The 25,979-nt window shown below is 48.0% G+C and overlaps 2 protein-coding genes across 2 annotated transcripts; both read right to left on the minus strand.

Annotated features, from left to right (window-relative positions):
* Window positions 1-5,964: 5,964 nt before the first annotated feature.
* On the minus strand, window positions 5,965-11,658 carry Ceacam15l1 (CEA cell adhesion molecule 15 like 1). Its single transcript, XM_008759033.3, has 3 exons — window positions 11,616-11,658; window positions 7,373-7,723; window positions 5,965-6,248 (listed from the first exon to the last, which is right to left on the minus strand). Exons 1-3 carry the CDS (start codon window positions 11,656-11,658, stop codon window positions 5,965-5,967), a joined length of 678 nt encoding a protein of 225 aa, XP_008757255.3.
* Window positions 11,659-19,974: 8,316 nt separating this feature from the next.
* Window positions 19,975-24,942, minus strand: LOC108349752 (carcinoembryonic antigen-related cell adhesion molecule 3-like). The gene is made up of 4 exons (XM_039097358.1): window positions 24,937-24,942; window positions 24,202-24,271; window positions 21,820-22,179; window positions 19,975-20,848 (listed from the first exon to the last, which is right to left on the minus strand). The coding sequence occupies exons 1-4, from the start codon at window positions 24,940-24,942 to the stop codon at window positions 20,565-20,567; spliced, it is 720 nt and encodes a 239-aa protein (XP_038953286.1). The 3' UTR covers window positions 19,975-20,564.
* Between the last annotated feature and the right edge of the window lie 1,037 nt (window positions 24,943-25,979).

Consider the following 25,979-nt stretch of genomic DNA (forward strand, 5'->3'; position numbering starts at 1 on the left):
AAGTTTACATGTCTATGATTGATGAGTGACCTCTTGTCCCTTCTTACATCACTGTGGGGGAGACTCTTGGTCAATGGTGTGATAAATGGAGAAACATTCTTGGGAGAAAATTATTTAGCCATAATAATTTTTATAATAAGCTAGCATAAAACAGAAATGTAGATTTAGATTTTTCAAAACATATATATATATATATATATATATATATATATATATATATATATATTTAACGTTTCAACATCCATTCTAGCCCACCATCCAACAGAGGTATGGTAAAAGAACGGTTAATAAGAACCAGGAGTTGTGAACCTGTTTAGAAGTAATTCTTTGGGGCTATTCCAATCTTTGTTGTTAGCAGTCCAGTCCACTAGCAAACACCAAACATGAATCAGTAACAGCGGCTTGATCCAGAAGAAACCCCAAGGCTCCACCAATGAGCATTAGTCGCAGAGGTGGCAAGAAGCAGCCGGAACACTGCCAGAAGTTCTTTGGTGCATTTCTCTATGAATTCACGACAAGTGAAGATCGGTGAAGAAAGCAAGGAGAACCAATGTAAGAGTACCATCAGCAAAGAGTGTCAGTGAAGTCCAACGAAGACCAGCAAAGAGTTGGAAGGCAAACCAATACCACACAACATCGCTCACTGTTATACTTATATTCTTCCAAACACCAAGTGTCCTCTCAAGCGTGCTCTGCAGCCAAACATCACGTGCCACTTCACCAGGGGTTTTCAGAAAAACACTATGTGTCTGTTCTCAGCAAACACCCTCTCATAGGACAGTTTCCAGATATATATCACATGGCACAATTGAGTCTCCAGCAGAACCAGAAATTTCCACTTCATGGAAATCCAAAAAGAGCCTAGGGTCTGAATCAAATACATAGCCAACCCTTGGTATTCATGGGGAACTGAGTTCAGGAGCTCTGCACACCCCAAAAGCCATAGACGCTCAATAATACTCACGTGAAGTGAGGAGTAATGGCGGGAAGTTCCATTGTCTGTGTGTCACCGTGGCTGTAACTTGTTTCTCAATGGTTTAATTTCGTTGTTGTTTTGTTCTGGAGGCAGGGTTTCACTGTGTTGCCCTGACTGTCCTGGAAGTCTGTAGACCAGGCTGGCTGTACCTGCTCTGTGTGGAATTAAAGGCATGTGCCACCCACGCAGGGCTCTAAATAGTTTCGACTGGGCAGCTTCCTCATCAACGCCGACTCTATATAGCTGATTTCTGTAGCCTCTTTAATTATATCATTTTGTCACCTGCCTATATGCACACAGACACATAGATATACCTACCGTGAGCCTTCTGATGTGAGAGCTTCTCTCATTCTCTCAGGCAAGTTGCCGAGGTAGGAGGACTAGATGACAACTTGCGGTCACTGAAACCCTTATGTGTTGTGGATTGTTATTCAGTTGATTCTGAGAACACAAACATGTTCACCTATTTCTGGCATAGTGTACTCCCAACACAGCCATGTGCAGATCCACCGGCATGAGGAGGGGTTAACACCACCTGGTTTTCTATATCCTGAAGTGCACAACTTTACTTTTTCCCCTTGCTTTTAGCTACTTTTCTTTCTTCCAGGCCCTCAGAATGACACTCTGAGCTTTTTGGCTCTTTTCTGAAGCTTCCCCTCCTTCCCCAGTGGGGCTGCTCCCTCCCCTGTGACACTGACCTGTGCCTGACTCATACACCTGGCTTTTCCCTTCCTCTTCTCCAGCTCCCTTTCCAGGCAGTGGCCAAGGTTTCCATCTCGCATGGCATATTCTGTTTTATCTTCTATGTTTTTCAACATATGTTTAATTTTTTATTTTGTGCGTTTGGGTGTTTTACTGTCATGGAAGTCAGTGCACACACAGCTCACAAGCCTGGAACACCTGTAGGCCAAGAGAGGACATGGCCAACAAAAGGAGCTAGACATAGTTGTCTAGCTGCTCTGTGATGCTGGGAATCGAACCTGGGTCCTCTAAAAGAACAGCCAGTACTCTTGACTACTGAGCTATCTGTGAGGTACCTTCCTTTTTCTTTTGCTGAGAGGGTCTCACTGTGTAACCCTGGCTGGCCTTGGACTAGTTTTGGAAACCAGTGCAACCTCAGACGTACAAAAATATGCCTGCTGGGGCTGAATGCTGGCATTAAATGGGTGTATTATCACCTCAGGCAAGCCCCCGTGTGTGATTCCCAGCACTGAAGAAGAATCCAGAACCCAGAGAAATCTAATGGAAAACAAAATATGGCTATACTTTGGAATCATTCAGACATGTGTTCAGAGAAATGATGCTTGAGCCCATCCACACGTTCTAATTTAATTGTTCTGGAAGGAAATGCAAGCATGGGTAACTTTCAAACCTCTCAGGTGCTACTGCAAGGTAACTGTCATGTTCAATGTTGTCAGCTGGACACTGTCTAGAGCCTTCTAGGTGACAGGCCACAGACGCAGACTTATGGGAACACTGTCTGGCTCCTGTGCCTGTCATCCTGTGTCAGCCCTGTGAGGGCTCCCCTGAGTGGGGGTAGCCTCAGAGAAGTGACCTTATCTTAGTCACTGAGGACATGTGACAAGACCCATCTTCAGTGTGGGTGGGACCGTCCCCTGGCCAGGACTTCCTGGACTGTGCAGTGGAGAAAGCACACGGAGTGCCCCGCGCACTGGGCTGTGATGTGAGCAGCTGCTGAAACTGTGGCCTCTGAGTGGGACCCAGATAAGGCCTCTCCCCCTTGAGCTGCTTTTCTCAGGATTTGACCACACAACAGGAAGAGGAAGCCGGGTGCACAGGTCCCGGTGCACAGGTCCCGGTGCAGGCCCTGCCGGAGGAGCCTGGAGCAGGCGAGGGATGGCATCCATTCTGCTCTGCTCTGCTCTTACAGCTGATGGCCGTTTCCACACAGTGCTGGGCCCCTGCTCTCTAGAAGCTGTCAGTGAGACACTGACAGGACAGTGCTGAGCCAGGAAAGCTTCAAGGGCAGTGAGTGTCTTGGGACAGGTGACACAGTAGAAGGCATCCCTGCAGAGCCCCTCTCTGACTTGGGTCTTTACCTCAGGCATCCCAGGTCAAAGGGCAAGCTGGCCTGGAGTTCACGCTGTGTATCAAGCTGGACCTGGGGCACACCCAGCTACACACGTGGCTTCTCCTTCCTCTTCTCCAGCTCCCTTCCCAGGCAGTGACCAAGGTTTCCATCTTACAAGGCATGTTCTGTTTTATTTTCTACCTTTTAAAGCATATGTTTAAGTTTTTATTTTGTATGTTTGGGTTTTTTTGTTTTTTTGTTTTTTTTTTTTTTAGTATAATTGGCTTCTGTTGGTTTGGGACAGTTTATTTTTGGTGTTTTCGTTTACTGATTGGTTTGTTTGTGCTTTGTGTTTTTTGTTGCTTTTTTGATTTATTTGTTTTCGTTTTTCTGAGACAGGGTTTCTCTATGTAGCCTTGGCTATCTTGGAACTAGTTCTGTAGACCAGCCTGGCCTCGAACTCAGAGATTAGCCTGCCTTCACCTCCTGAATGCTGGTATTAAAGGTGTGTGCTACCACTGTCTGATGTATGCTTGACTTTTGTTATTCCTGGTATTCTATGCTCATTTTGCAGCCCCTACTGGCTTGGAGCACATAGAGACCCACCTGCATTTGCCTCCTGAGTCCTAGAAGTCCTAGGAGTGGACTAGGGCCACCTTACTCAGCTTCATTTTGTTGTGTTCGGAACAGATCGTACTATAGCACAGGCTCTTCTGGGACTCCCCCACCGTCCAGGCTGCCCTTGAACTCCTGATCCTCCTCCCTCCCCTCCCCCAGTTCTGGGACGACTGATGCTACAGCCACACCTAGCTGAAGTGTGTCAGTCACCTCGTTTGGTTTTGTTTAGTTTATTAAGTCTCGATTTGAGTGCACCATTCCTCAAGGTTAAGCTCAAGATAGGCACTTTGGTAAGGTACCACAGGCAGGAGGCTGTCTAGACAGGCTTTTCTGTGTAGCATGTAGGAGGCTGGGACAGTGAAGTTCTCACAGCTGTCATGGTAACTTGGAGACAGGGAGGGATCACAGGGCCTCAGATCCCACAAGAAGAATTAGAACCTTATTTGACTGTGGGGCCACGGAGCTGTGGGACCCAAGGAGCAGTCCTGAAAACAGAGTGGGGTCAAGGTTTGTCCAAACCCTGGAACTCTTGTCCCGAAATTGGCAGGAGTAGGATTGACATCCCTACCTGCTCCCCGGCAACCCCCACCTAACCCTGTGCTCTGGGCCTGCTGGTCCCATAGTAGCCCTGTGTCTGCCCTCTCCTTTGCCTCACCCTTTCCCCTTCTGTCCAGCAGCACCTGGGATTCCTTCTTATGCAAATGAGGCATCCCTAGGCACCCTGTCCCTGGCCAGTGACTCACTGGGTAGCCTCTACTCACCCTCCAAAGGTTTAAATAGACTTTGTCCCCTCCCCTCCCCCCAAATAAATGGGGCCAATTCTCCAAAGCTGCTCCCCAGTGTGTGTTCTTTGCCCACACACTCACCAGTGACCACGGTCCTGCCTACACCCACCCACAGGGCTAAGCTCCCAGGCAAGCCTGGTGCACAATGGGCCTGACTAACCCGAGGGAGAAGAGACAGAGAGGCACTATATTAATGACTTTGCTGAGCTAGAGAAACAGCTGACTAAGACTTATGACTTCTACCAGAAGGAGGCAGCAGGTGGAGGGAGTTGAATGAAGAGGGTAGCCCATGGCTAGTTCAGGAATTAGCCTCCCTCTGAGTCTGTAATCCAGACCCACTGCCTTAGTGTCAGAGAAGGAGCCCAAAGGAGCCTGTCTGATTTCCATGGTCCACAAGGTGTGGATTTTCTTTTTTTTCTTTTTTGCTCAGAAGTGATGCTCCAATGGCGAGAAGAAACATAGAGGCGACAGCACCCAGGTCAACTAGAAGATATCCCTAGGGGAGAGTGGCCATGTCTGTAACAGAGGTAGGAGGAAAGGCATTAGGATGGATCCTGGAAACATAGTTGCCTTAGGCCTGCCTAGCTTCTTCAGGGCTATCTCAGGCAACTCTTTTATAATCAAGAAGACTAAAGATTTAGGAGATGGTTAGGTCTGGGAAGTAGTGATTCCCCTCCGTAAACATACAGAAAGAAGGCCTAAGTCAATGAGCCCAGGACTGCCTGGTCAAGCAGGACCTGTCTTAGTTAGGGTTTTACTGCTGTGAACAGACACCATGACCAAAGCAAGTCTTAAAAAGGACAACCTTTAATCGGAGCTGGCTTACAGGTTCAGGGGTTTGGTTCATCAAAGTGGGAAAGTGGCAGCATCTGGACAGGCATGGTACAGGAGGAGCTGAGAGTTCTGAAGGCTGCTAGCAGAAGACTGACTGGCAGGCAGCTAGGATGAGGGTCTTAAGCCCACACCCACAGTGACACACCTACTCCAATAAGGCCACATGGTCTAACAGTGCCACTCCCTGGGCCAAGCATATACAAACCATCACAATGTCCCCATGTCCTATCCAATTTCCTGTCAGTATTCCAACTTCACATGGGTGTCTGGGATCTTGCAGCATTGGCATTCGATATGAGAAGCAATTTGAGTGTGAGAGAGAGTGTGTGTGTTTACCTCTGTGCAATCAGCGCACCATTTTAACAGAGGACTCTAAGTGCCTACAGCTTTTCGTGTGTAAGGAGTGCCTGAACTCTGTTCCCTCTGGATCCTGAGGTTAGCGTTATAATTGATTCAGAACCTAAGCCCTTCCTAGCCCCTTTGCAATTTGGATCCCTATACTGAGTTCTGTTCCTATACTGCTGTCTTTTATAAAACCCTTGCCTCGCCGTATCTGGATGGGACTGACCTGTGTTTTATTTGGGGATTGCAAGTTTCCGTCACCCCATGCTGCCTACCTCTGTGTGTGCACTGACCATCCTCTCCCCACAACCTTTATCCACTTAGCACAGGAATGAGAAAGGCAACCTCCCATCTGTGGTGGAGGAAGAGAAGAGAGGTCACATGCGGATCAAGATCAAGGAGATGGGGTTACTCTTCCTGGAACTGAAGGAGCTGGAGACCTCACACTGATACTCCCCTGTATCCTTCACCCTGAGGGGAACTATGATGAGTCTGCGCTTTTCGGGTGATAGGGCCATCCTCTTGTTGAAATCAAGGGGTTTGTTATTGAAGAACCAAGTGATGTCAACCCCAGTGTCAGGTGACAGGCACTCAAAGATTGCAGACTTCCACCTTTCCAGTATAATGTTGTTGACCCGGAGGTAGGGCTGTGTCAAAATCTCTGTGTGGAAACAGAAGAGAGCAAATGAGAGATTCATCTCCAGAGATCTCAGCCAGCCCCTCTCTGGCTCCAAGGCACTTAATAAGGCCTTTTCATGGGGACTCAGAACTGAGGGTACAGCCAGCGTCTTTTTTTTTTTTTTAAAGATTTATTTATTTATTTAGTATATGAGTACACTGTAGCTGTCTTCAGACACACCAGAAGAGGGCATCAGATCCCATTACAGATGGTTGTGAGCCACCATGTGGTTGCTGGGATTTGAACTCAGGACCTCTGGAAGAGCTGTCAGTGCTCTTAACCACTGAGCCATCTCTCCAGCCCTACAGCCAGCGTCTTATGCTTGCGATGGCCACCCATGGCCTGTGCCTCCTCAGTCAGCCGCTTTGTTCCCTGGGTCTCTGTTTCCCTATAACAGGACATGTGGTAAATGACCATTACCCTGTTTGTGAGTTAGTCTTAAATAAGAACAAGAACCTGACTTTGTAACAGGGGAGCTGTCCAATCAGGGGAGTCTGTTACTCTCTGCCTACCTATGAGGTTTCCCTGGGCTGGAACCTGTGATGTTCCCATGAAAACCTGCAAACCCATGAGAAGATCTGGCCGATGGCCTGGGCACCCAGCCAGCTCTGTTCTCCATGCTCAGCCTCACCAGAAGGAGGCGCCCAAGGGAACCAGCTTACATGTGGCTGTCCTGGCAGTGGGCTGGCTGCTTACACAAGACAACCAAGCTTTGCTCCATCTCGACAATAACAGAAAGCCGTCCTGTTCCGGCCCTGAAGAGAAGGTCCGCAGGGTCACCTGGAGTAAAGTCTAGGACAAGGTCTGGAGTCAGGACTTCCTGGAATCCTGTTTTCCTAATCCAGGCCCTACTAGAGTCCCAGGGTCTACCTAGCACCATGTTGACAGTGAGACCTCCGTAGCTGTTGACTGCATCTAATATTCCTTTGCCGAGTTAACCACTGCATGTCCTGCCTTCTGCATGATGGATTCGGTGATGGAGTTTGATCTATTGCAGGTTAGCATCCCCACGGATGTCCTGCACTGAATACAGAACAAGCCTGAAACTCCTGTGTGTTAAAGGAATCATCCCACCCGGCACCCACAGGTCACAGAGGGCCACTTACTGAACACTTGGAAGTGGACATGTGCTACTTCACACCGATAGTACGTATCGAAGCTTTCTAGGGTGTAGATCCCTGTGTCTTCCTGGGTGACGTTCTGGAGCAACAGAGATCCATTGGTGTAAATCCTCTCCCTGCCGCTGTACTTCGGCCCCCACTTAAGCGTCTGAGAGGCCGTTTCATAATGTGCAATTTTAAACTCTTCAAAAGCACGTTTCCCCTTGTACCAGAAAAAGACCTGAGGCTTCTCTGCCTGATTATCAACTCGTAGAAGAGCGTTTCCCCCTTCAGGAAGAGAGGGTGGCAGAGCCTCAATAGACAGCTGGGCCATGGCAGCATTTGCACTCCAGCAGGCTAGAAGGGAAAAGAAAACCCCAGTCAATATTGGGCCCACATGTCCCGTGGATGTGTGATCTCCACTTGGCCTGGGTGTGTGGGTGGGGTAAGTCCACACTACTTGGTGCATTAAGGTAGCATAATAAAGTAACAAAAACCCCATCCCCACAGTGCCTCGAGCTGTGTCCTCTGCGTAGACCTCTCTCCTCGGGGATCTGCGTGGCTCCCCACATCCCACTGTCATCACCTCCCTGCTCACTTTCAAGAGTATTTCAGGGGTGAGGGTGCCTTTCCTGACTTCCTCCTCTGGAGACCCCAGGTCCTACATTCCTCATTTTCTGGCTCTGTTCCCTTTGGGTTTGCTGTGGACGCCTGACTGTGCCTCTTAGAAGCCTTTGCTCCTCTGTCTTCCAGTCCATTAGAATGAAGGCCTGTCGGGACTGGAGAAATTGCATACAGGCAGAAGTCATACGCATAAAATATGAACTCTCATAACAAAGACTCTGCGAAGTTGCTCACTGGGGGGCTCTCGTGCCTGGGACAGGCTTGGATACCTGTGGATGAGTGGATGAAGGATGAATGGGTGTATCCAGGGCCTGGGTACCCACGTTATTTGTTCATTTGCTTTTTTTTTTTTTTTTTGGTTCTTTTTTTTTGGAGCTGGGGACTGAACCCAGGGCCTTGCGCTTCCTAGGCAAGCGCTCTACCACTGAGCTAAATCCCCAACCCCTGTTCATTTGCTTTTACAAACTCCTCAGTTTTGAAGCTAATGAGAGTGTTGTGTGTGTGTGTGTGTGTTGGGGGAGGGTAGTGATGCTGAGGTCCTGTTCCCCAGTTGGTTCTTGATCAATCAGTAAAGATGCTAGGGGCCAATTGCTAAGAGACTCAGGAAAGGCGAATGATTTTCTCCATGCTTCGGAGGGAGAAAGGGACCAGCCCTGTGAGATCTCAGGCCGAGTGGCCGCTTGTTTCTCCAGGTGGGAGGTTACAAGTGTGAATAAGCAGAGGCAAGTTTTGGGTTGCTGAACAAGGAGAGGGTAATGAACAGCTAAAGCTGAGGGCAGATTTCGGGTGCTGAGCTGGGAGTGAAAAGAGGGCACAAGACAGGCGAAGAAGGCTTAGAAGAGCCCAGCAATCAAGCCGATAAAGCAGGTTGAAAATAAGCTACCGTGTGTGTGTGTGTGTGTGTGTGTGTGTGTGTGTGTGTGTGTGTGTAATTCATGGATATGAGATGAGGAAAGCTGAGCAGGGCTGGTAGCCTAGTCCTCCCAGGGCTTAAAGCAGGGTAGCAAAAACTACATGTTACAGTGTTTGATACCCTGGGTTGGTTAACAATTTTCCCACTTATTTGTTTATTTTCTGTGTGTGTCTATGTTTCTCTGTGTGTTTGTGTGTGAGTGGATGGGTCTGTGTGCATGAGTGTATGTGTCTGTCTCTCTGTGTGTCTCTCTGTGTATGCATGTGTATGTATCTCTCTGTGTGTGTATATAAGTGTATTTGTGTCTGTGTGTATCTTTGTGGGTCTCTGTGCATGTGTGTGTTTGTTTGGGTCTCTGTGTGTTTCTATGTGCCTGTCTATGTATCTGTGTATACATGTATGGGTCTGAGTGTGTATCTGTGTATGTGTGTGTGTGTGTGTGTTTGTATGTGTGTCTATGTGTGTGTATCTGTATGTATGTCTATATATGTGTGTGTGTGTGTGTGTGTGGGTGTGGGTCTGTGTGTATCTCTGTATGTGTGTGTGTGCACACTCATGATGAAATTTCACAAAGCCTAATTGCAATTGCAGATCCTGTCCACTAATTGACAGAAGTCACCACTATACCATATGCCCTGAGACAGTCTATAAATCTCATGGCCTCAACAAACGATATTTATCTGTGTCCACCATCACACATCAGACCTTCATTCTGTTGGCACAAAAGCGCAGTTCTCACATTTTCAAGGGACAAGTGTGGTTGGTCGAGTGACCCAGAAACAGATTTTGATGTACCCCAAATTCCATGTTCTGAGGCAGAAACAGTTTTGTGACCTTCTTTTATAGTATTGTAACAAAGGAAATCTTAAATCAAAGCCCTTTTCCACAACATTGGTCAACATGAAGTAAGTGGTTATAAGAAAACTGTGGGATCTCAGCTGTCAGACCTAGATACCATCCAGTGGCTCATAGCCTCTGATTGGAGAAATCTAGGGTCCTGTTACTGCTTTTCAAGAGGACTGTAGTCTGTTAGTTCTCAGGATGCTAGGTCTGACTCGAGTGGACAGGGAAAGGATGCTTAGGGAGCAAAAGATAATCCAACATAAACTGCAGTCCGACTCTGGACCTGCCACGATCCAACCTCTGCACTTCATTGTGGTTCATCAGGCTTTACAGACCAGGAATCCCCTGCACAGCCTCCTTGGCCCAAACTCTATATTTGTGCGTGGGGCTACTATTAGAAGACAGTGACCATGTTAGCTCCCTGGATCCTAGGAACCGGTGTAGACAAGGCTGGGTGGTGGCAGGACAGCAGCCTTCAGCAGAGAGGAGGAGCTGGTAAACAGGGCACACATCCCGGCTCTATGAAAACCGTTACTTCTCAGGGTCCAGACCTCACTTCTTGTATTTCTTCTTTTCCATGGGATTCAGCTACATCAGTATGGCAGTATCCCTTACTTTCTATGAGACCGGAACTTATGTCGGACCTCACACTCAAGTTAGTAATATACGTTGAGCTCACCTAAGACATAATAGCGGTTCTCAACCTGTAAGTCACAACCCCTTACCTAACAGTAGCAAAATTAGACTTATGATGTTGCAACAAAGTAATTTTGTGGTCAAGGGTCACTATAACATGAAGAACTGTCCCAACAATAGGAAGGTTGGCCCCACTACTTGAGACTGAAGTCCTACTGTTCACTCAGTCTGTTTGTTTAATCTGTCTTTACGAGAGCAACTTAATGGGGCTGGAGAGATGGCTCAGTGGTTAAGAACACTGAGTGATCTTCCAGAGGTCCTGAGTTCAAGTCCCAGCAACCATATGGTGGCTTACAACCATCAGTAATGAGGTCTGATGCCCTCTTCTGGTGTGCCTGAAGACAGCAACAGTGTACTCATGTACATAAAATAAGTAATTTTTAAAAGGAGATCTAGATTGATTATACGATTCTGCTGTGTTTAGTTTTGCAGACTGTAGGAAATAGCTACCCATTTTGGAGTGTGTATACAAATCTGCTGTCATTTTTTTTGTAAAGATTTATTCATTTATTATATATAAGTACACTGTAGCTGTCTTCAGATACACCAGAAGAGGGCATTAGATCTCTTTACAGATGGTTGTGAGCCACCATGTGGTTGCTGGGAATTGAACTCATGACCTCTGGAAGAGCAGTTGGGTGCTCTTAACCTCTGAGCCATCTCTCCAGCCCTCTGCTGTCATTTTGTGTCATTTTTTTTCCTGTGTCCAGGGTGATCTTACAGCTATGAGCGCCAGTGCATGAAGATGGACCAGACGAGCTCCCTTGAATGTCAGCCCTGAGGGTATGGAGGCATAGATAACTCCACTCCGTCATAAGCAGCTGTGTGAGGAAGGTCCCCAAGCTTTAGGGACCCGGACTCAGAATAAACCAGGCTCCCTACTCCCACCAACCTCTGCTAGAAAATACCTGCCATGATCATAGAGACCCCTCCCTGAACCGCAGCCATCAGTACACAGGAAAAATACAACTTGTAATGTTGACTCAGTCTGAATAAAATGTAACATGGCTCCCCACCCTTGATACTTTCTGTCCCCAAAGCTTTTAGCTGCACAGCCCCTGTCCTGCCTCTGTGTCCTCTCCCCTCGGGATTCAGGAAGAAAGTGAGTCTCCTCTCAGGGCCTCTTGCCCTCTGAGGTTCCCTCCTCCCATCTACTGTCAGGGTTTGTCTCACCTATGAGCAGGAGCCCCTTGAAGAGAAGGAGAGGAGACGCCATGGTGCCTGCTGACCTCATCTCCAGCTTTGCCCTACACCTGTGCTGCTCTTATTCTTGCCTGAGCCTTGGGAGCCCCTCCCAGGCTCACAGGACTATGGGTCATGTGGTGTCTCATCCCTTGCCTACTGCTTCCTGTCCCCTCCAGGGACACCATATAGCCCTTCAACCATGGAACCCAAGGCCGAAACAGGAGGCAGGCACTGAAGCAGAGTCCACGGAGGAATCATGCTTACTGCCTTACTTCCAGACTCCTGTTCACCAACGTTTCTTAAACAGTCTAGCCTCAACTGCCTATGAACGGTAAGTCCACAGTGGGCTGGGCCCTCCCACCCCAATTAGTAATCTTGAAAATGCTCCTCAGACATGCCCTCAGGCCAGTCTGATAGTCTCTCCCCTGACTGTCACCTTGAGAAGTGTCAGTCTTTAAAAAAAAAATGTCATACCTTAAAAGTTCTATATCTTGGGGTAGGAGAGATGGCTCAGCAGTTGAGAGCTCTGGCTACTCTTCCAGAGGACCCAGGTTCAATTCTCAGCACCCACATGGCAGCTCACATGTCTATGAATCCAGTTCCATGGGGTCCAACACCCTTAAGCAGACTTACAGGCAGCCAGGCAAAGCGCCATTATATATAAAATTAAAATTAAATAGTGTTCTATGTCAGTGGTCATGCCTCACCTTTAATCCTAGCACTTGGGATGTAGATACAGGTGGATCTCTTAGTTTGAGGTCAGCCTGATCTACAGAGTGAGCTCCAGGACAGCCAGGGCTACACAGAGAAACCCTGTCTCAATCCCCCGCCATACAGACACTCCCACAGTTCTATATCTCATTTCCACACCCAGTATCTTAACCGTGGGCTCTTTTAGAATAGGAAACAAGTTATTCCATTCTATTCTAAGAGGAGGTACCAAGTCATGAACACAATCACACTTGAGCAAAACCGAAATCCGTGAGTGTGTCTCAGAACCTATAGCTCAGCGCTTTCGTGTGAGGCTCACTCATGATGACCTGGGTGCCACAGCACACTGGGGGGGGGGGTCCCCAGTCTCCATCTTTGCCTTCTGTACCCACACACTCCAAGGAGAGAAAATGCTTTGATAGGTGATTTTAGATATCATCATGTTTCTCTTCTCTTCTTTCTTCCTTCTTTTCTTTCTTTCTTTTTAGTTCAATGTATTTTCACAGCGAACTTACAGGAGCGGCACAGAAGACAGACAACACTAAAAGCATGCACTTGCATGCGAGACACTCCATTAGAAAAGTACAGTGATTGGACGGAATCTACTGCATGAGAAAAACACTACAAACACCATTTAGTTTAGTTGATGTCAGTAAGAGATTTACTTATTCTTTTTTTAAAGATCCAAATGCTGGCACTGTCCAGAAATTTTTAACAGTTTCATTTATAGTTGTTATAAGGTTGAACTGCTGAGATGTGTCCGCTGAGACATTTCGCTTGCATTAATGCTTTACATCTTGCGTTTATATTAAAAACTCACACACCAATGAATGTAGAGAGACCGCCAATACCTGATTCTGATCCCCAATGTTTCCACTCACAGTCATATACTTAGGTACCTTTGACCACGTGGAAAAACTATGTAACATTCAGAACTACTGATCCAATCAGGAATCTGTGTGTCCAAACGCTAAAGGTCCTTGTCGCCAATTGGTTTTTGATTAATCAATAAAGATGCAAGGAGCCCACGGTTGGATAACGGGAGACAGGACAGGACCCTTAGAATGGTGCAGGCTAAGACACAGCGAGGAGGAGGAGAATCGCCATGACTGGGGCGGGGGAAGACCAATGAGATTTAGAGCAGCAGAGGGAAGATCATCCAAGCCCTAGGTGTAAAGGGAAAGCGGCCCTGGAACGGCTGCCCAGAAGCAACCTAGGCAGCAAAGACAAATGGCCTCACAGAAGGTAACAGGGAACAAAGTTAAAAGTTGTATATAAACACTTGAAATGTATATAAGAAATACTCAAGTTAATAAAAAAAAGTTGTATATATAGATATACACAATATATAAAATATTGGGGCTTTTGATCTTAAATTCTAGATCAAGCAGGAGATGTTGAAAAAGCAGCATCTCAATGGTTAATATTTATTTAGATTGCTTTAATTATCAAAACGTGTGTGCTTATGAGTTTGGTGGTTACATTAAAATTCCTCTGGGACAGAGGTCAAGCTCTACCTTTAGTGATTTCCAGTTACTGAACCAAAGACATGGTATTTGGGTGGTGGGGAGAGGCTCTGTATTTGTGTTGACAGGAAGGGAGAAAGACTTTGGACCCCTTCCAGAGTGGTAGGGATCAGACATGACAGGGGAAGACCCCCCTGAAAATCTTGGAAAAAATATCAAGAAAATGAAACAGGACAGGAAACTTAATCTGCTGATTCCTCGACATGGGAACAGCCCTGTAACTGGCTTAGACATAAAAATGTCTCAGTCAAAACTTCAGCTAAAATGAGACGATAAATCCTGTTGATTATGGAATCCTTAAGATTCATGTGCCTGGGGTTGGGGATTTAGCTCAGTGGTAGAGCGCTTGCCTAGGAAGCGCAAGGCCCTGGGTTCGGTCCCCAGCTCCGAAAAAAAGAAATGGAAAAAAAAAAAAAAGACAATTGTCTGGGCTGGAGAGGTGGTTCAGTGGTTAAGAGCACTGGCTGGTCTTCCAGAGGTCCTGAGTTCAAATCCCAGCAACCACATGGTGGCTCATGACCATCTGATGCCTTCTTCTGGTGTGTATACAATAAATAAATTAATTTCAAAAAAAATAGTAAAAAATGACAATTGTCTTTTACCTGCTCAAACAAGGAGAAAAATTTCATCCTCAACTGATCTGTGCACCCTGTGGAATCCATACAAATATATTTTTTTTTTTTTTGGAGCTGGGGACCGAACCCAGGGCCTTGCGCTTACTAGGCAAGCGCTCTACCACTGAGCTAAATCCCCAACCCCCCATACAAATATCTTAATGGTACTAAAATGTTGACTGTGAGATTCGTCTGTTACAGAATGTACAGCTTTGGCAAGATTCATCCACAGAGGGGCTGAACTGATGCTGCCCAGAGACTTGCTTCCAAATCAGCTTCAAAAATGGATACTGTCCTTATTAGTGGCCCATCTCATGAAGGTCTATAATGTAGGGAGCAAGCTGAGCAAAAAAAAAAAAAAAAAAAAAAAACTGGTATGGAACACAATAAAGGGAGTGGTGAGGGGGACTAGAGAGATGGCTCAGCAGTTAAGAGCACCAACTGCTCTTCCAGAGGTCCTGAGTTCAATTCCCAGCAACCACATAGTAACTCACAACCATCTGTAATGGGATCCGATGCCCTCTTCTGGTATGTCTGAAGACAGCTACAGTGTACTCATATGTGAAATAAATAAATAAATCTTTTTTCTAAAAAAAGGGAGTGGTGACAAAAGGATGTGGTCACAGTGCCTTTTCTCAGCCATCGAAACCCTAACTAAGACAGTTGGCTACAGAGGCTCCCCAGAGACCTCCCTGGAGGGCACCTCTCCTTCCTCTCAGGCCAGGCTGCCTTAGGAGATGAGTATTTCCAGGAACCATCCAAGGCCTTTGCCCCCAGGACAGCCAGGGGCAGACCCCTCAATGGAGACGATCCACAGCTTGTGATGATCTTAGTGCTTTGGGCCTCTCTGCTCCTCCTTTGTCCTGGAAGCAGAGTCACATCCGAGCAAACAATGAAGACCCCGAGAACTGGGGGAATCAGACAGGCTCCATCTATCTGGCTCCTTCTCCGACACTAACCCAGTGGGTCTGGATGACAGACTGTGAGGGAAGCTAAGTCCTGAGCTGGTCACAGGCCACCTCTGCCAACACCCAACCCCTCCCTCCTCCTGCTGTGGTTCACAAGCCTCACTTGTACTTCGGAGCAGTGCTCAGTCTTCCCCAGCCCAGGGCCCCTCTGACACCTCTGGAATGAGACAAGAGCTGACATTGTCACTGGCTGTTTTCTCATGGAAAAGTCTCTGGGGAGAGATATTTGTGTTGTTTGACTCTGATGGCTGGCTTGCATTTTTATTGAGACAGGGTCTCCATGAGCCTGGTCTGTCATAACCCAGGCTGCCTTGAGTTAATAGCAATGCTCATACCTCAGTCATCCCAGGCTGACACTTGCCTGAGGATGGGGGGGATTGTAGGACAAACAACACTAAGGTCAAATTTGGTGTTCATTTCTCAGTGCTGCAGCAAGAAAGATTGCTTAATCAGTCCCTTCTGTCTCTGAGAAGAATGTGTTCCAGAATAATCTCTATTCTGTATCTAAAGCTCAGCTGTTGTGTGCTGGCACATGCTCCCAACATGGCTGTGACAAGGATGGACTTGTTTGGGAGCCAGAAATGCCAAGGTCCAGCCTTGACGTCATGGGTAAGCCGAGGGGAGAGGTAGAGTTGGCAGAAGTGGCTGGGTCAGAAGACGGTAACTCCTGGTAGACTCAGAGCCCCCGTGGGTTACGGCAGGTGACTGGAAGGGAAAGCTGGCAGAAGGAGTCAGAGCCGCTTGTAACCAACTGCTGAGAAATTCTCAACTCTTTACTCTTCAGAAGCCAGAGCTGATGGCTTCTGGCACAGTTGTCTGCAAGGTGCTGCCCCAGGGCTGGGCCAGCCTGTACAATGATCTATATCACTCAGAAGTCTGCAACGTCTCCCCTCTCTTTGCATTTAACTTTTTCCTCCTTTCAGATCCCAGAGAGCAGCTGGGTCGGCTCTCGGCCTTTTGCTCTTTCACCTCATTCCGATGAGCCTGGTCGTCTGCCCTTTGGCTGCTGGCGGACCTCCATATCCAAGTGCGTCTTTGTCTCTCTCCTCCTCTTTTATCTCTTTTCCAGGCTACTCCTGAGAATCTCACCTTGAATTCTCTGTTGCTTTTTTCCTTTCCTTTCCTTTCCTTTCCTTTCCTTTCCTTTCCTTTCCTTTCCTTTCCTTTCCTTTCCTTTCCTTTCCTTTCCTTTCCTTTCCTTTTCCCTTTGTTCAATATGCAGCCGTGGCTGGCCTGGAACTTGCCATGTAGTTCAGGAAGACCTCGGACTGGCAGAAATCTGCCTGCTCTTCCTCCTGACTGCTGGCATTAAATGGCTGTGTTGTCACATCGGGCACACCCTTGTGTTTCATCCCCAACCCTGAAGACAGGGGCAGGGGCAGAGAAATCCTATAGAAAGCATAAAGTATGATCACACCTTAGCGTCTTTGAGACATCCGTTCAAAGAAGTGATGGTCCCATCCACACGTTCTAATTTAATTGTTCTGGAAGGAAATGCAAGCATGGGTAACTTTCAAGCCTCTCAGGTGCTACTGCAAGGTAACTGTCATGTTCAATGTTGTCAGCTGGACACTGTCTAGAGCCTTCTAGGTGACAGGCCACAGACGCAGACTTATGGGAACACTGTCTGGCTCCTGTGCCTGTCATCCTGTGTCAGCCCTGTGAGGGCTCCCCTGAGTGGGGGTAGCCTCAGAGAAGTGACCTTATCTTAGTCACTGAGGACATGTGACAAGACCCATCTTCAGTGTGGGTGGGACCGTCCCCTGGCCAGGACTTCCTGGACTGTGCAGTGGAGAAAGCACACGGAGTGCCCCGCGCACTGGGCTGTGATGTGAGCAGCTGCTGAAACTGTGGCCTCTGAGTGGGACCCAGATAAGGCCTCTCCCCCTTGAGCTGCTTTTCTCAGGATTTGACCACACAACAGGAAGAGGAAGCCGGGTGCACAGGTCCCGGTGCACAGGTCCCGGTGCAGGCCCTGCCGGAGGAGCCTGGAGCAGGCGAGGGATGGCATCCATTCTGCTCTGCTCTGCTCTTACAGCTGATGGCCGTTTCCACACAGTGCTGGGCCCCTGCTCTCTAGAAGCTGTCAGTGAGACACTGACAGGACAGTGCTGAGCCAGGAAAGCTTCAAGGGCAGTGAGTGTCTTGGGACAGGTGACACAGTAGAAGGCATCCCTGCAGAGCCCCTCTCTGACTTGGGTCTTTACCTCAGGCATCCCAGGTCAAAGGGCAGGCTGGCCTGGAGTTCACGCTGTGTATCAAGACGGGCTTGATACTAATCCAGCTAACACTGTGTGGTTTGTTCAATTTGAGTTTCTTTTCTTTCTTCACTTTTTTTTTTTTTTTTTTTTGGCTCTTTTTTTCGGAGCTGGGGACCGAACCCAGGGCCTTGCGCTTCCTAGGTAAGCGCTCTACCACTGAGCTAAGTCCCCAGCCCCTTCTTTCTTCACTTTTTTGTTAGTGTGTTTTTTGTTTTTATTTTTCTGGTTGGTTTGTGGCAGAGATTATATATTTTGCTCTCTCTCTCTCTCTCTCTCTCTCTCTCTCTCCCTCTGTGTGTGTTCCCTTTTTTCTTTTCTTTTGTTTTTTTTCCTTTCTTTTCCTTTTTCTTTTGTTTCCTTTTTGGGTTTTTGGTTTCCCGGATTTTTTTGATTTTTTGAGACAGGGTTTCTCTGTGTGGCCCTGACTGTCCCAGAACTCAGAGATCTGCCTGCCTCTGCTTCCCCAGTGCTGGGATTAAAGGTGTGCACCACCACAGCCTGGCTTTCTTTATTTATTTGTTTTTACTATTGTTGTTTGGATGACACAGATTCTTAGCCCTAGCTCATCTGAACCTACTACTTGGATCAAGCTGGCCTTAAACTTACAGATGTCCATGCATCTGCCTCACGATAGCTGGGGTTAAACTCATAGTCTGCCATGTTTTGGCTTTTGTTTTTGTTTTATTCTGGTTTTCACTGGGTCTCCCCTCATGTTGAAGTCCAGACTTTCGAACTGCCTACCCGGCCTAGGCTGAGTCTGAACTCCAGATTCTCCCACCTCTACCTCCTAACTGCAGGTCGCTGGGGTGACGATGCTACCGCCACAGCTCCCCGCTGTGGCTAGCTGTGGGTTTCTTTTCTAAATAGCTCTACATTTGCTTAATTTTTCCTCATGATTAAGTTCAGGATATGCAGGTTCATCACTAACTGCAGAAAAGATGCTGCACCCTTTAAGTCTCGCATAGGAGCCCCAGGGTATTGATGCCCCCATTGGTGGTCATGGCAACTTGGAGAGAGATAGGTAAGACTCTCAGGCCCCAGCTGAAGAATTAGAATTTGTACTTAAGCAATGACTTTGATATGCTGGAGAGACAGCTGATTAAGGCTTTGTGACTTCTGTCTGAAGGACGTAGCAGGTAGAGGTGGTTGGACAGTGAGGCCGTAGCCCATGATAAGGTCTCAAATTAGCTTTCCTTAGAGGCTATGGTGTAGACCCACTGTGTTAGTGTCAGAGCAGGGCCAGGACGAAGCCGTCTCTAATTTCCCCGTTTGACTAGATGTGCCTTACCTTGGCATGCTCCAGTGTTAAGGAAGAACATAGAGGGGGCAGCAGCCATCTAGGTCATTCAGAAGACAGTAAGAGTGCCCAAGTCGGGATGGAGAGATGGTTCAGTGGTTAGGAGCATTGGCTGCTCTACCAGAGGACCCTGGTTCAATTCCCAGCACCCATAAGGCCTTTAATCCAGATCTAGGGGATCCAACACCCTCACACAGACATACATACAGGCAAAACACCAATGCACACAAAGTTGAAAAAGAAAAGGAAAGAAAAAGAATGCCCAAGTCTGCAATAGGGGCAGGAGGAAGGGCCTTCGAGAGTTGTTTTCTTGACAAAGAATTGGTATTTTCTTTTACCTAAATTAACTTTATAACGTAATAGTTTAAAGCTACTAAAATCAGAAGTGAAATTGGAGATACTGTTACACATGCTTCAAAATAACAAGAATTCCATAGTTAATAAGATGTAGAGAGTGTGTGTGTGTGTGTGTGTGTGTGTGTGTGTGTGTGTTCACCATAGATGTAATAGTACAATGTCAAGCCCCCAAAAACAGTGTCTGCAGATGGCATGAACATGTTTGTAGAGAACGCTATACATTCTGCACGTTTTCAGGACTGATGATCTAACTTGGCACCCCCCCCACCCCCCACCCCCGGCAAAGGAACAGACTCTAATGAGTTGGATTTCTCGTTGCTAACAGTAACCATAAACAGCTAGACCTGTTTTTGTTACATGTATAGGGACAGAAGCAGAATGTTGTTGCCTGAGGCTGTCGTGAATGGAAAGGTTTAAACAGGGCTTGGCAATAGGTCATGGTGACAGTCACATGACAGTACAATTGTGCTTCATGCCATTCAACTTGTGGTTGTCAAAATGGCTGAAACCTTATGTGTGCATTCTGAGCACACCGAAAGCTGTTAAGGCAAAACAGGATCTTATGCAAGGTCACACTGGGGAAAAAAATGGAAAAAAACTCAGTACAAGAAACTCAGTACACCAGGCCTTTATGTCCATGGATCTTACATCTGCGCATCAAACAATATACAGATGAAAACTGTCCAGAAACATATATCTACAGTGAAATGAAATATGCCTAGTCCCACTCCTACCATCATTCCAACTTCAAGCAGATAGATGGGGTCTAGACCGCACAGGGCTGAGGCACTATGGAGGATTTGAGATTGTGGGGAGACGCGAATAGCTCCGTGCAAGCACAGGAGCATTTTAACAGGGGACTCTGAGCGTCCACAGCTTTTGGTGAACCTGAGGCATCTGAGAAGTCCCCTCTGGATCCTGAGGGCAGATCCATCTGTGACTCAGAACCGGGGCCCTCCTTTGCAATTCTGTTCCTATATTGAGGTCTTATTTTAAAGTCATTGTCATACTGTGTAACTGGACTGGCCTTGCTTGTACTCATCTTCCTCCTGACCTGTGTTTTATTTGGGGATTACAGGTGTATGTCACCACACTGACTGTCTCTCTTGTGTGCAGTGATAATTTTCTCCTCATAACTTCCATAAGCTGTGCACACTAGTGATAGAAAAACAGCAAAGCTCTGGTGTAGGAAGAGAGGAGATATTAGCCATAAGCTAAGACCATGAGCAGTGGATTAGTCTTCTTAGAACTAAAGGAATTGGAGACTTCGCACTGATAGATCCCTGCGTCTGCCTTCCAGACAGGAGATATGGTGAGCCTGCGATTTTCAGCTGACAGTGTGACTCTCTCTGTGACGTTCAGGGGCTTGTAATTAAAGAACCAGCTGATGTCCACTCCAGTGTCAGGTGACACACAGGTGAAAATTGAGGCACTCTTCCTTTTCACCCTAGTGTGGTTGAGCTTCAGGTAGGGCTTCGTCACAATCTCTGTGTGGGAACAGAAGAGAGCAAATGAGAGATTCCTCTCCAGAGATCTCAGCCAGCCCCTCTCTGCTCCAAGGCCTTTTCATGGGGATTCGGAGCTGAGGGGACAGCCAGCGTCTTGTGCTTGCAATGGCCACCCATGACCTGTGCCATCCTAATTCAGCCACTGAGTTCCCTGGGTCTCTGTTTCCCTATAACAGGACATGTGGTAAATGGCCGTTACCATGTTTGTGAGTTAGCCTTAAATAAGAACATGGATCTTATGTTGAGACAGGAGAGCTGTCCAATCAGGGAAGCCTATTACCCTCTGCCTAGCTATGAGATTTCCCTGGGCTGGACCCACGATGATAGGCTGCTCCCATGAGAACCTGCAAACCCATGAGAAGACCTGGCCGATGTCCTTGGCACCGGGCCAGCTCTGTTCTCCATGCTCAACCTCACCAGAAGGAGGCGCCCAGGGGAACCAGCTTACATGTGGTTGTCATGGCAGTGGGCTGGCTGCTTACACAAGACAACCAAGATTTTCTCCATCTCGACAATAACAGGAAGCCGTTCTGCTCTAGTCCTGAAGAGAAGGTCCCCACATTCACCAAGAGTGAAGTCTGGGACAAGATCTGGAGCCAGAGCTTCCTGGTGCTCACATCTGTATGAGAATCCCATGTCTTTCTCATGCCAGAGTCCCTCAGGGTTTACCTCAGGGCCATGTTCAGAGTAAGAGCTCTGTGAGCCTTGACTGAGTCTAACGTCCTTAGCTGAGTTGCCCACTGCATGCCCAGCTCTCTGTATGATGCACTTGGTGATGGAGTTTGAGTATTGTAGTTTACTCCCCTCATGTGTGTCTTGCACTAAAATGTTCCAACCCCAATGAGGAGAAGCAGAGCAGAGGGGAGGTAGACTCGGGGCAGCACTGCCACTCCTGAGTGTTAAGTGGAATGATCCCTCCAAGCACCCACAGGCCACGGAGAACCACTTACTGTATACTTGGAGATGGACGTACGTTATTTCCTGTTGATCATGTGCTTTAAAGGTCTGTAAAGTGTAGAATCCCGTGTCCTTCTGGGTGATAGCCCAGAGCATCATGGAGCTATCCTTATAGATTTCTTCCCTGCCGCTGACTTTCTTTCCAATTTGAAGTGAGTCGCTGGACTTTTCGTAATGTGCAATTGTGAGATTTTCATTTACATCTTTCCCTTTGTACCAGGAAAAGGAGACGAGGTCCTCTTCCTGGTCAGGGACATGGAGAAGAACCTTCGCCCCCTCGGCGGCTGAGAACCGCATTTCTTTGGTTGTCAGCAGTGCTGCAGCAGGCGAGTCCCAGAAGGTTAAAAGTGAGGCTGGGAGAGAGAAAGAATCGCCGTCAGCATTGGGTGCTCCAGGCCCTGAGCAGGTGGGTCTAAACAGCCTCAGAAGGAAGAACAATATTCAAAGGACGTGTCTGGGCGCGGGCGTGCGGACACACTTGGTGCAGAAAAACAACATGAAGCCTGTTCCCTCTGTGCCCCTAAAGCTGTGTCTTCTGCTTGGAACTCTCTCCTTTGATGTCTGCGTGGCTCCCCGCTCACTGCGCTCACATCTCTGCCCACAGTCAAGAGTACATGGATGCCTTCCCTGTCCTCTAAAAGCCCTGGGTTATCACGATCTAATGTCATTATTTTGTTCCCTGTATTTGCAGTCAACCCTGGCTGCACCTTCTAGAAAAGTCCTCCATACTTCCAGTCCTATAGAAGCGAGGCTTGTGGGGCCAGGGGTTGGGCTGCTCTTCCTCAGAGTCCCAGTGCTGGGGACAGGCTTAGATGCCCGTAAGGGAATGAAGGAGTGAGCATGGCCTGAGACATGGGTGTCTGTGGGTCTATTCACAGCAAACTCAGAGCTGATGACACTGTTAAAACTGTTGTGTGTTCTTGAAGGACAATGAAAGTGAGCTCAAGAGGAAGAGGGAGAAATGTCACAAGTCTAATAGTATTTCAGGGTCAGATCCACTGGGAGCAGTCAATTTCCAAAGTGCTGGACTCTGAGCTTTCCAGACTCAAGCCAAATCAGGACTCCAGGCTGCAATTCTTAAATAAAAGCACTTTCCTGCAGGTTTAATTAAGCCTAGGGCAGGGCAACTAAAGAGACCTTGTGAGTTTAGCCTCCTAAGAGAAAGCATTGTTTACACACAAGGCTTTTCGGCATAGCAGGAGATCTCTCTGATTTTAGCTTTTGTCTTAAAGCAAGGTGTAACATTTTCCTTTTCTATAGAGTTTTGCTGTTAGGAGACAAAGAATGGGTCTCTCCACTCACATAATGTGTGTCCTCATCTCCCCCAACATGTGTGCGCGTGAACGTGTGTGTGTGTGTGTGTGCTGGAGGATGTCAGCAGATAGCTACTCCCCTATCTCCCACAGCTGCCCTTCCAGTAGGTTCTGGGCTCCCTGGAGCTGTATGAAGATGGGAACAGTCTCTCTCAGCTCCTAAGACAATGTCCCTCCCAGATGTCCCCATTCCTGAGAGTGACAGGCACCTAGGAACATACAACCTCCAACTTCACAGGGTTAAGGCCTCCCCTGCTCACCCAGGGAAGCACCTAAGGCACCCTTCCTCCCCAGCACCCACCCGCATGAATTCCTCACTTCCCCACAGTGATAATCCTGCTTTCTTGCTGTCCCCTTCCCAGCCACACCAAGCCCCTCCAGCACTGCATAAATCCTGTGGCCTCAAAGACAGATCCTTGTCTGAGTCCTGGACTGCAACTCACTTCTCTCTTCCCATCAAGGGAATCTCTCCAGGGCCTCCTCCCTTGTCCCAACATTTCCTCTCTGCCCTGCTGCCAGCTCTTCCTCCTCCCAGGGAGGAGACTCCCAGGCCCACTGTTGGGTCCCAGGCCCTTCTCCATCCTCCCTCCACCCCCATGGCCTGGCCCACCTCTCCTGAGTCAGAAGCCTCAGCACCGCCCTGTGCCGTGTACTCCTCCCACCATGTGCTCCTGCTTGGAAACTCCAAGCTCACCCACAGCTCAGCATCAAGGCCCTGACCCCATCAGCACAAACACAGGAGCCTGCATCTGACCAGGACATTTGGGGTCCTCTGTGTACCGTGCTCTGGGCAATCTCTGGCAGGGAGCAAATCCCCATCACCATGGCCACCCCAGTGAGGACTCCAACAGTCAGGGCACAGCCATGGACCCTGTGGGCACTGGTGACTAACTTTAAATAAATATAAAGTATTCCTCCCCTCTGAACACTCCTTGCTCCCTGAGAGCATCCACCTGAGCAGCCTGTGCTCCCTGTGTCCTTTCCTCTCAGCCTGAAGCAGAGTCTGCTCCCAGGGTCCCTTCCTGCCAGAGTCCCCCCACACCACTCCAAGACTGGCCTCACCTGTGAGCAGGAGCCCTTTGCAGAGAAGTAGAGAAGAGGACTCCATGGTCTCTGCTCCCACAGTGCTGTGCTAGTGTCTGAGGGTCCTTCCCTTTTATTTCTCCTGACCTTACCCCAGGGGCATCTCCCAGAGTCCCATGAGCTGTGCGCAGGGAATCTGCCCAAGGCCTTGATCCATGTCAACCCTTCTTTCTGGGGGACTGTCCCGTCTTCCTTTCTCTCCTCCACCACCACCCTACCTGTCTGAAAACCCATTTTTTTTTAAGGTTTATTCTTTTGTTTGAAACAGGGTCTCATGATGTAGCCCAGGCTGATCTAGAACTTACCATGTAGCCCAGGCTGACCTCAAACTCATAGAACTCTGCCTGCCTCTGCCTCCCGAGTGCTGGTATTAAAGGCAGGCTCCACTATGCCCAGTAAAGATGTATTTGTTTAGTGTGTTCAAATTTCTTACTTTATAAAGTATGTTTAAATTTCCACAGATATAAAAATAAGTCGTGACTGTTTTTCGCCTGTCCTTACCCTGTTTCTAAAACCCATTCCAACCTGTCATTCTGATTATGGTGGGTCTCTAGTTTTTGAAGTTCACCCCACCTCCCCTGAATTCTGATGTCCTGGAGTACCTGCCCTTTCCTGCAGCTTTTGCACATGGACTTGATCTGTTGGTCAGGAAGTGAGCCCTGGCTGTCTGATCCCATAGGGCAGCTCTCCTAGTCCAAACCCCAATGTTCTCACGCTCATGGGTGAAAATGATCCAGCACCCCCAACTTCTATGCAAAATTATTGTCTGTCTGTCTGTCTGTTTTTAATTTTTCAGCTGGGGTGTCTCTCTGACATCCAGACCTCAAGCTCCACCCAGTCCCTAGGTCTCTGGTTCATGTGACTTCTAGCCGTGGTGCAGGTCTCCAGGGTCACACTGGGGAATCTTGGTGTAGGCCCAAGCTGGCAGCCCCCACTTCTTCCTGTGTGATAATTGGTCAGCTGTTCGTTCATTTGTGCTGGAGCAGGTGACAGGAAAGTGTGAGATAGGGTGGGGATGGATGATGGCTGCCTCTAAAGAAGCCTGCTTCCCGGTTTGTGCTTTCTCAGCTACCATTGACCATCTTAAGTGAATAAAAATGGGCACATGACCACTCCAAGTGATGGATGAGAAGGTTTTTTTGTGTAGACGTGAGGAATGGCATTGCTATCTGGAAACGTCTGGGGCAGGGAGAGAATGTAGAATATTAGATATGACCAGTATCAGTACTGAATGGGACCATAGGAGAGAGGAGGGCGGGAGAGAGAGATAGGAAGAGAAGGCCAAGAGGACAAAGAGAACCAAGAGTGACCAAAATATCTGGGTTATAAAGGGATCAGAACCTGAGGGAAGGCAAGCCAGGCTCAGGAACTGGAGAGGTTTAGGGTAGGGGGTGGAGCTGAGAGGAGCCAGTTCCTGGCTTCCATGGGCTTTGGTATGTTAAACAGACACTATAATTAGCCATGTGTGGTAAGTTTCTTTGGGATTTAAGATTAAGCCCTCAAAAGAGTTGCAGAGTAGGAAATGTCCAAAGGTACTTTTACACAACACACACACACACACACACACACACGCACGCACGCACGCACGCACCACAAAACAAAACACCACAACTTCCTGAGATGCTCTCTTGTGCTCTCATCTATGATAGGGTCATTCAGTGGTTTCCATGAGTCCAGGCCCTGCCCTCGAGACATGAGGAAACTTACTAAGAGACAGGAAAGAGTAGGTGTAGCCAGGGGTCTGCAGGAGCCTAGCG

The sequence above is a fragment of the Rattus norvegicus genome, chromosome 1, assembly GCF_036323735.1.
Source record: "Rattus norvegicus strain BN/NHsdMcwi chromosome 1, GRCr8, whole genome shotgun sequence".
NCBI classification, from domain to species: domain Eukaryota; kingdom Metazoa; phylum Chordata; class Mammalia; order Rodentia; family Muridae; genus Rattus; species Rattus norvegicus.

What these genes read in the sequence shown, in the direction of transcription:
- Ceacam15l1 (XM_008759033.3), bottom strand. Translation starts at nt 11,658, where the DNA reads ATGGCGTCTCCTCTCCTTCTCTTCAAGGGGCTCCTGCTCATAG. An exon ending in CAAGGGGCTCCTGCTCATAG is followed by an intron (nt 7,724 to 11,615) that starts GTGAGACAAACC and finishes TTTCCCTTCTAG; the next exon opens with CCTGCTGGAGTGCAAATGCT. An exon ending in TGTCCACTTCCAAGTGTTCA is followed by an intron (nt 6,249 to 7,372) that starts GTAAGTGGCCCT and finishes GTTTCCACACAG; the next exon opens with AGATTTTGACACAGCCCTAC.
- LOC108349752 (XM_039097358.1), bottom strand. An exon ending in CAAAGGGCTCCTGCTCACAG is followed by an intron (nt 22,180 to 24,201) that starts GTGAGGCCAGTC and finishes TCTCTCTCCCAG; the next exon opens with CCTCACTTTTAACCTTCTGG. An exon ending in CGTCCATCTCCAAGTATACA is followed by an intron (nt 20,849 to 21,819) that starts GTAAGTGGTTCT and finishes GTTCCCACACAG; the next exon opens with AGATTGTGACGAAGCCCTAC.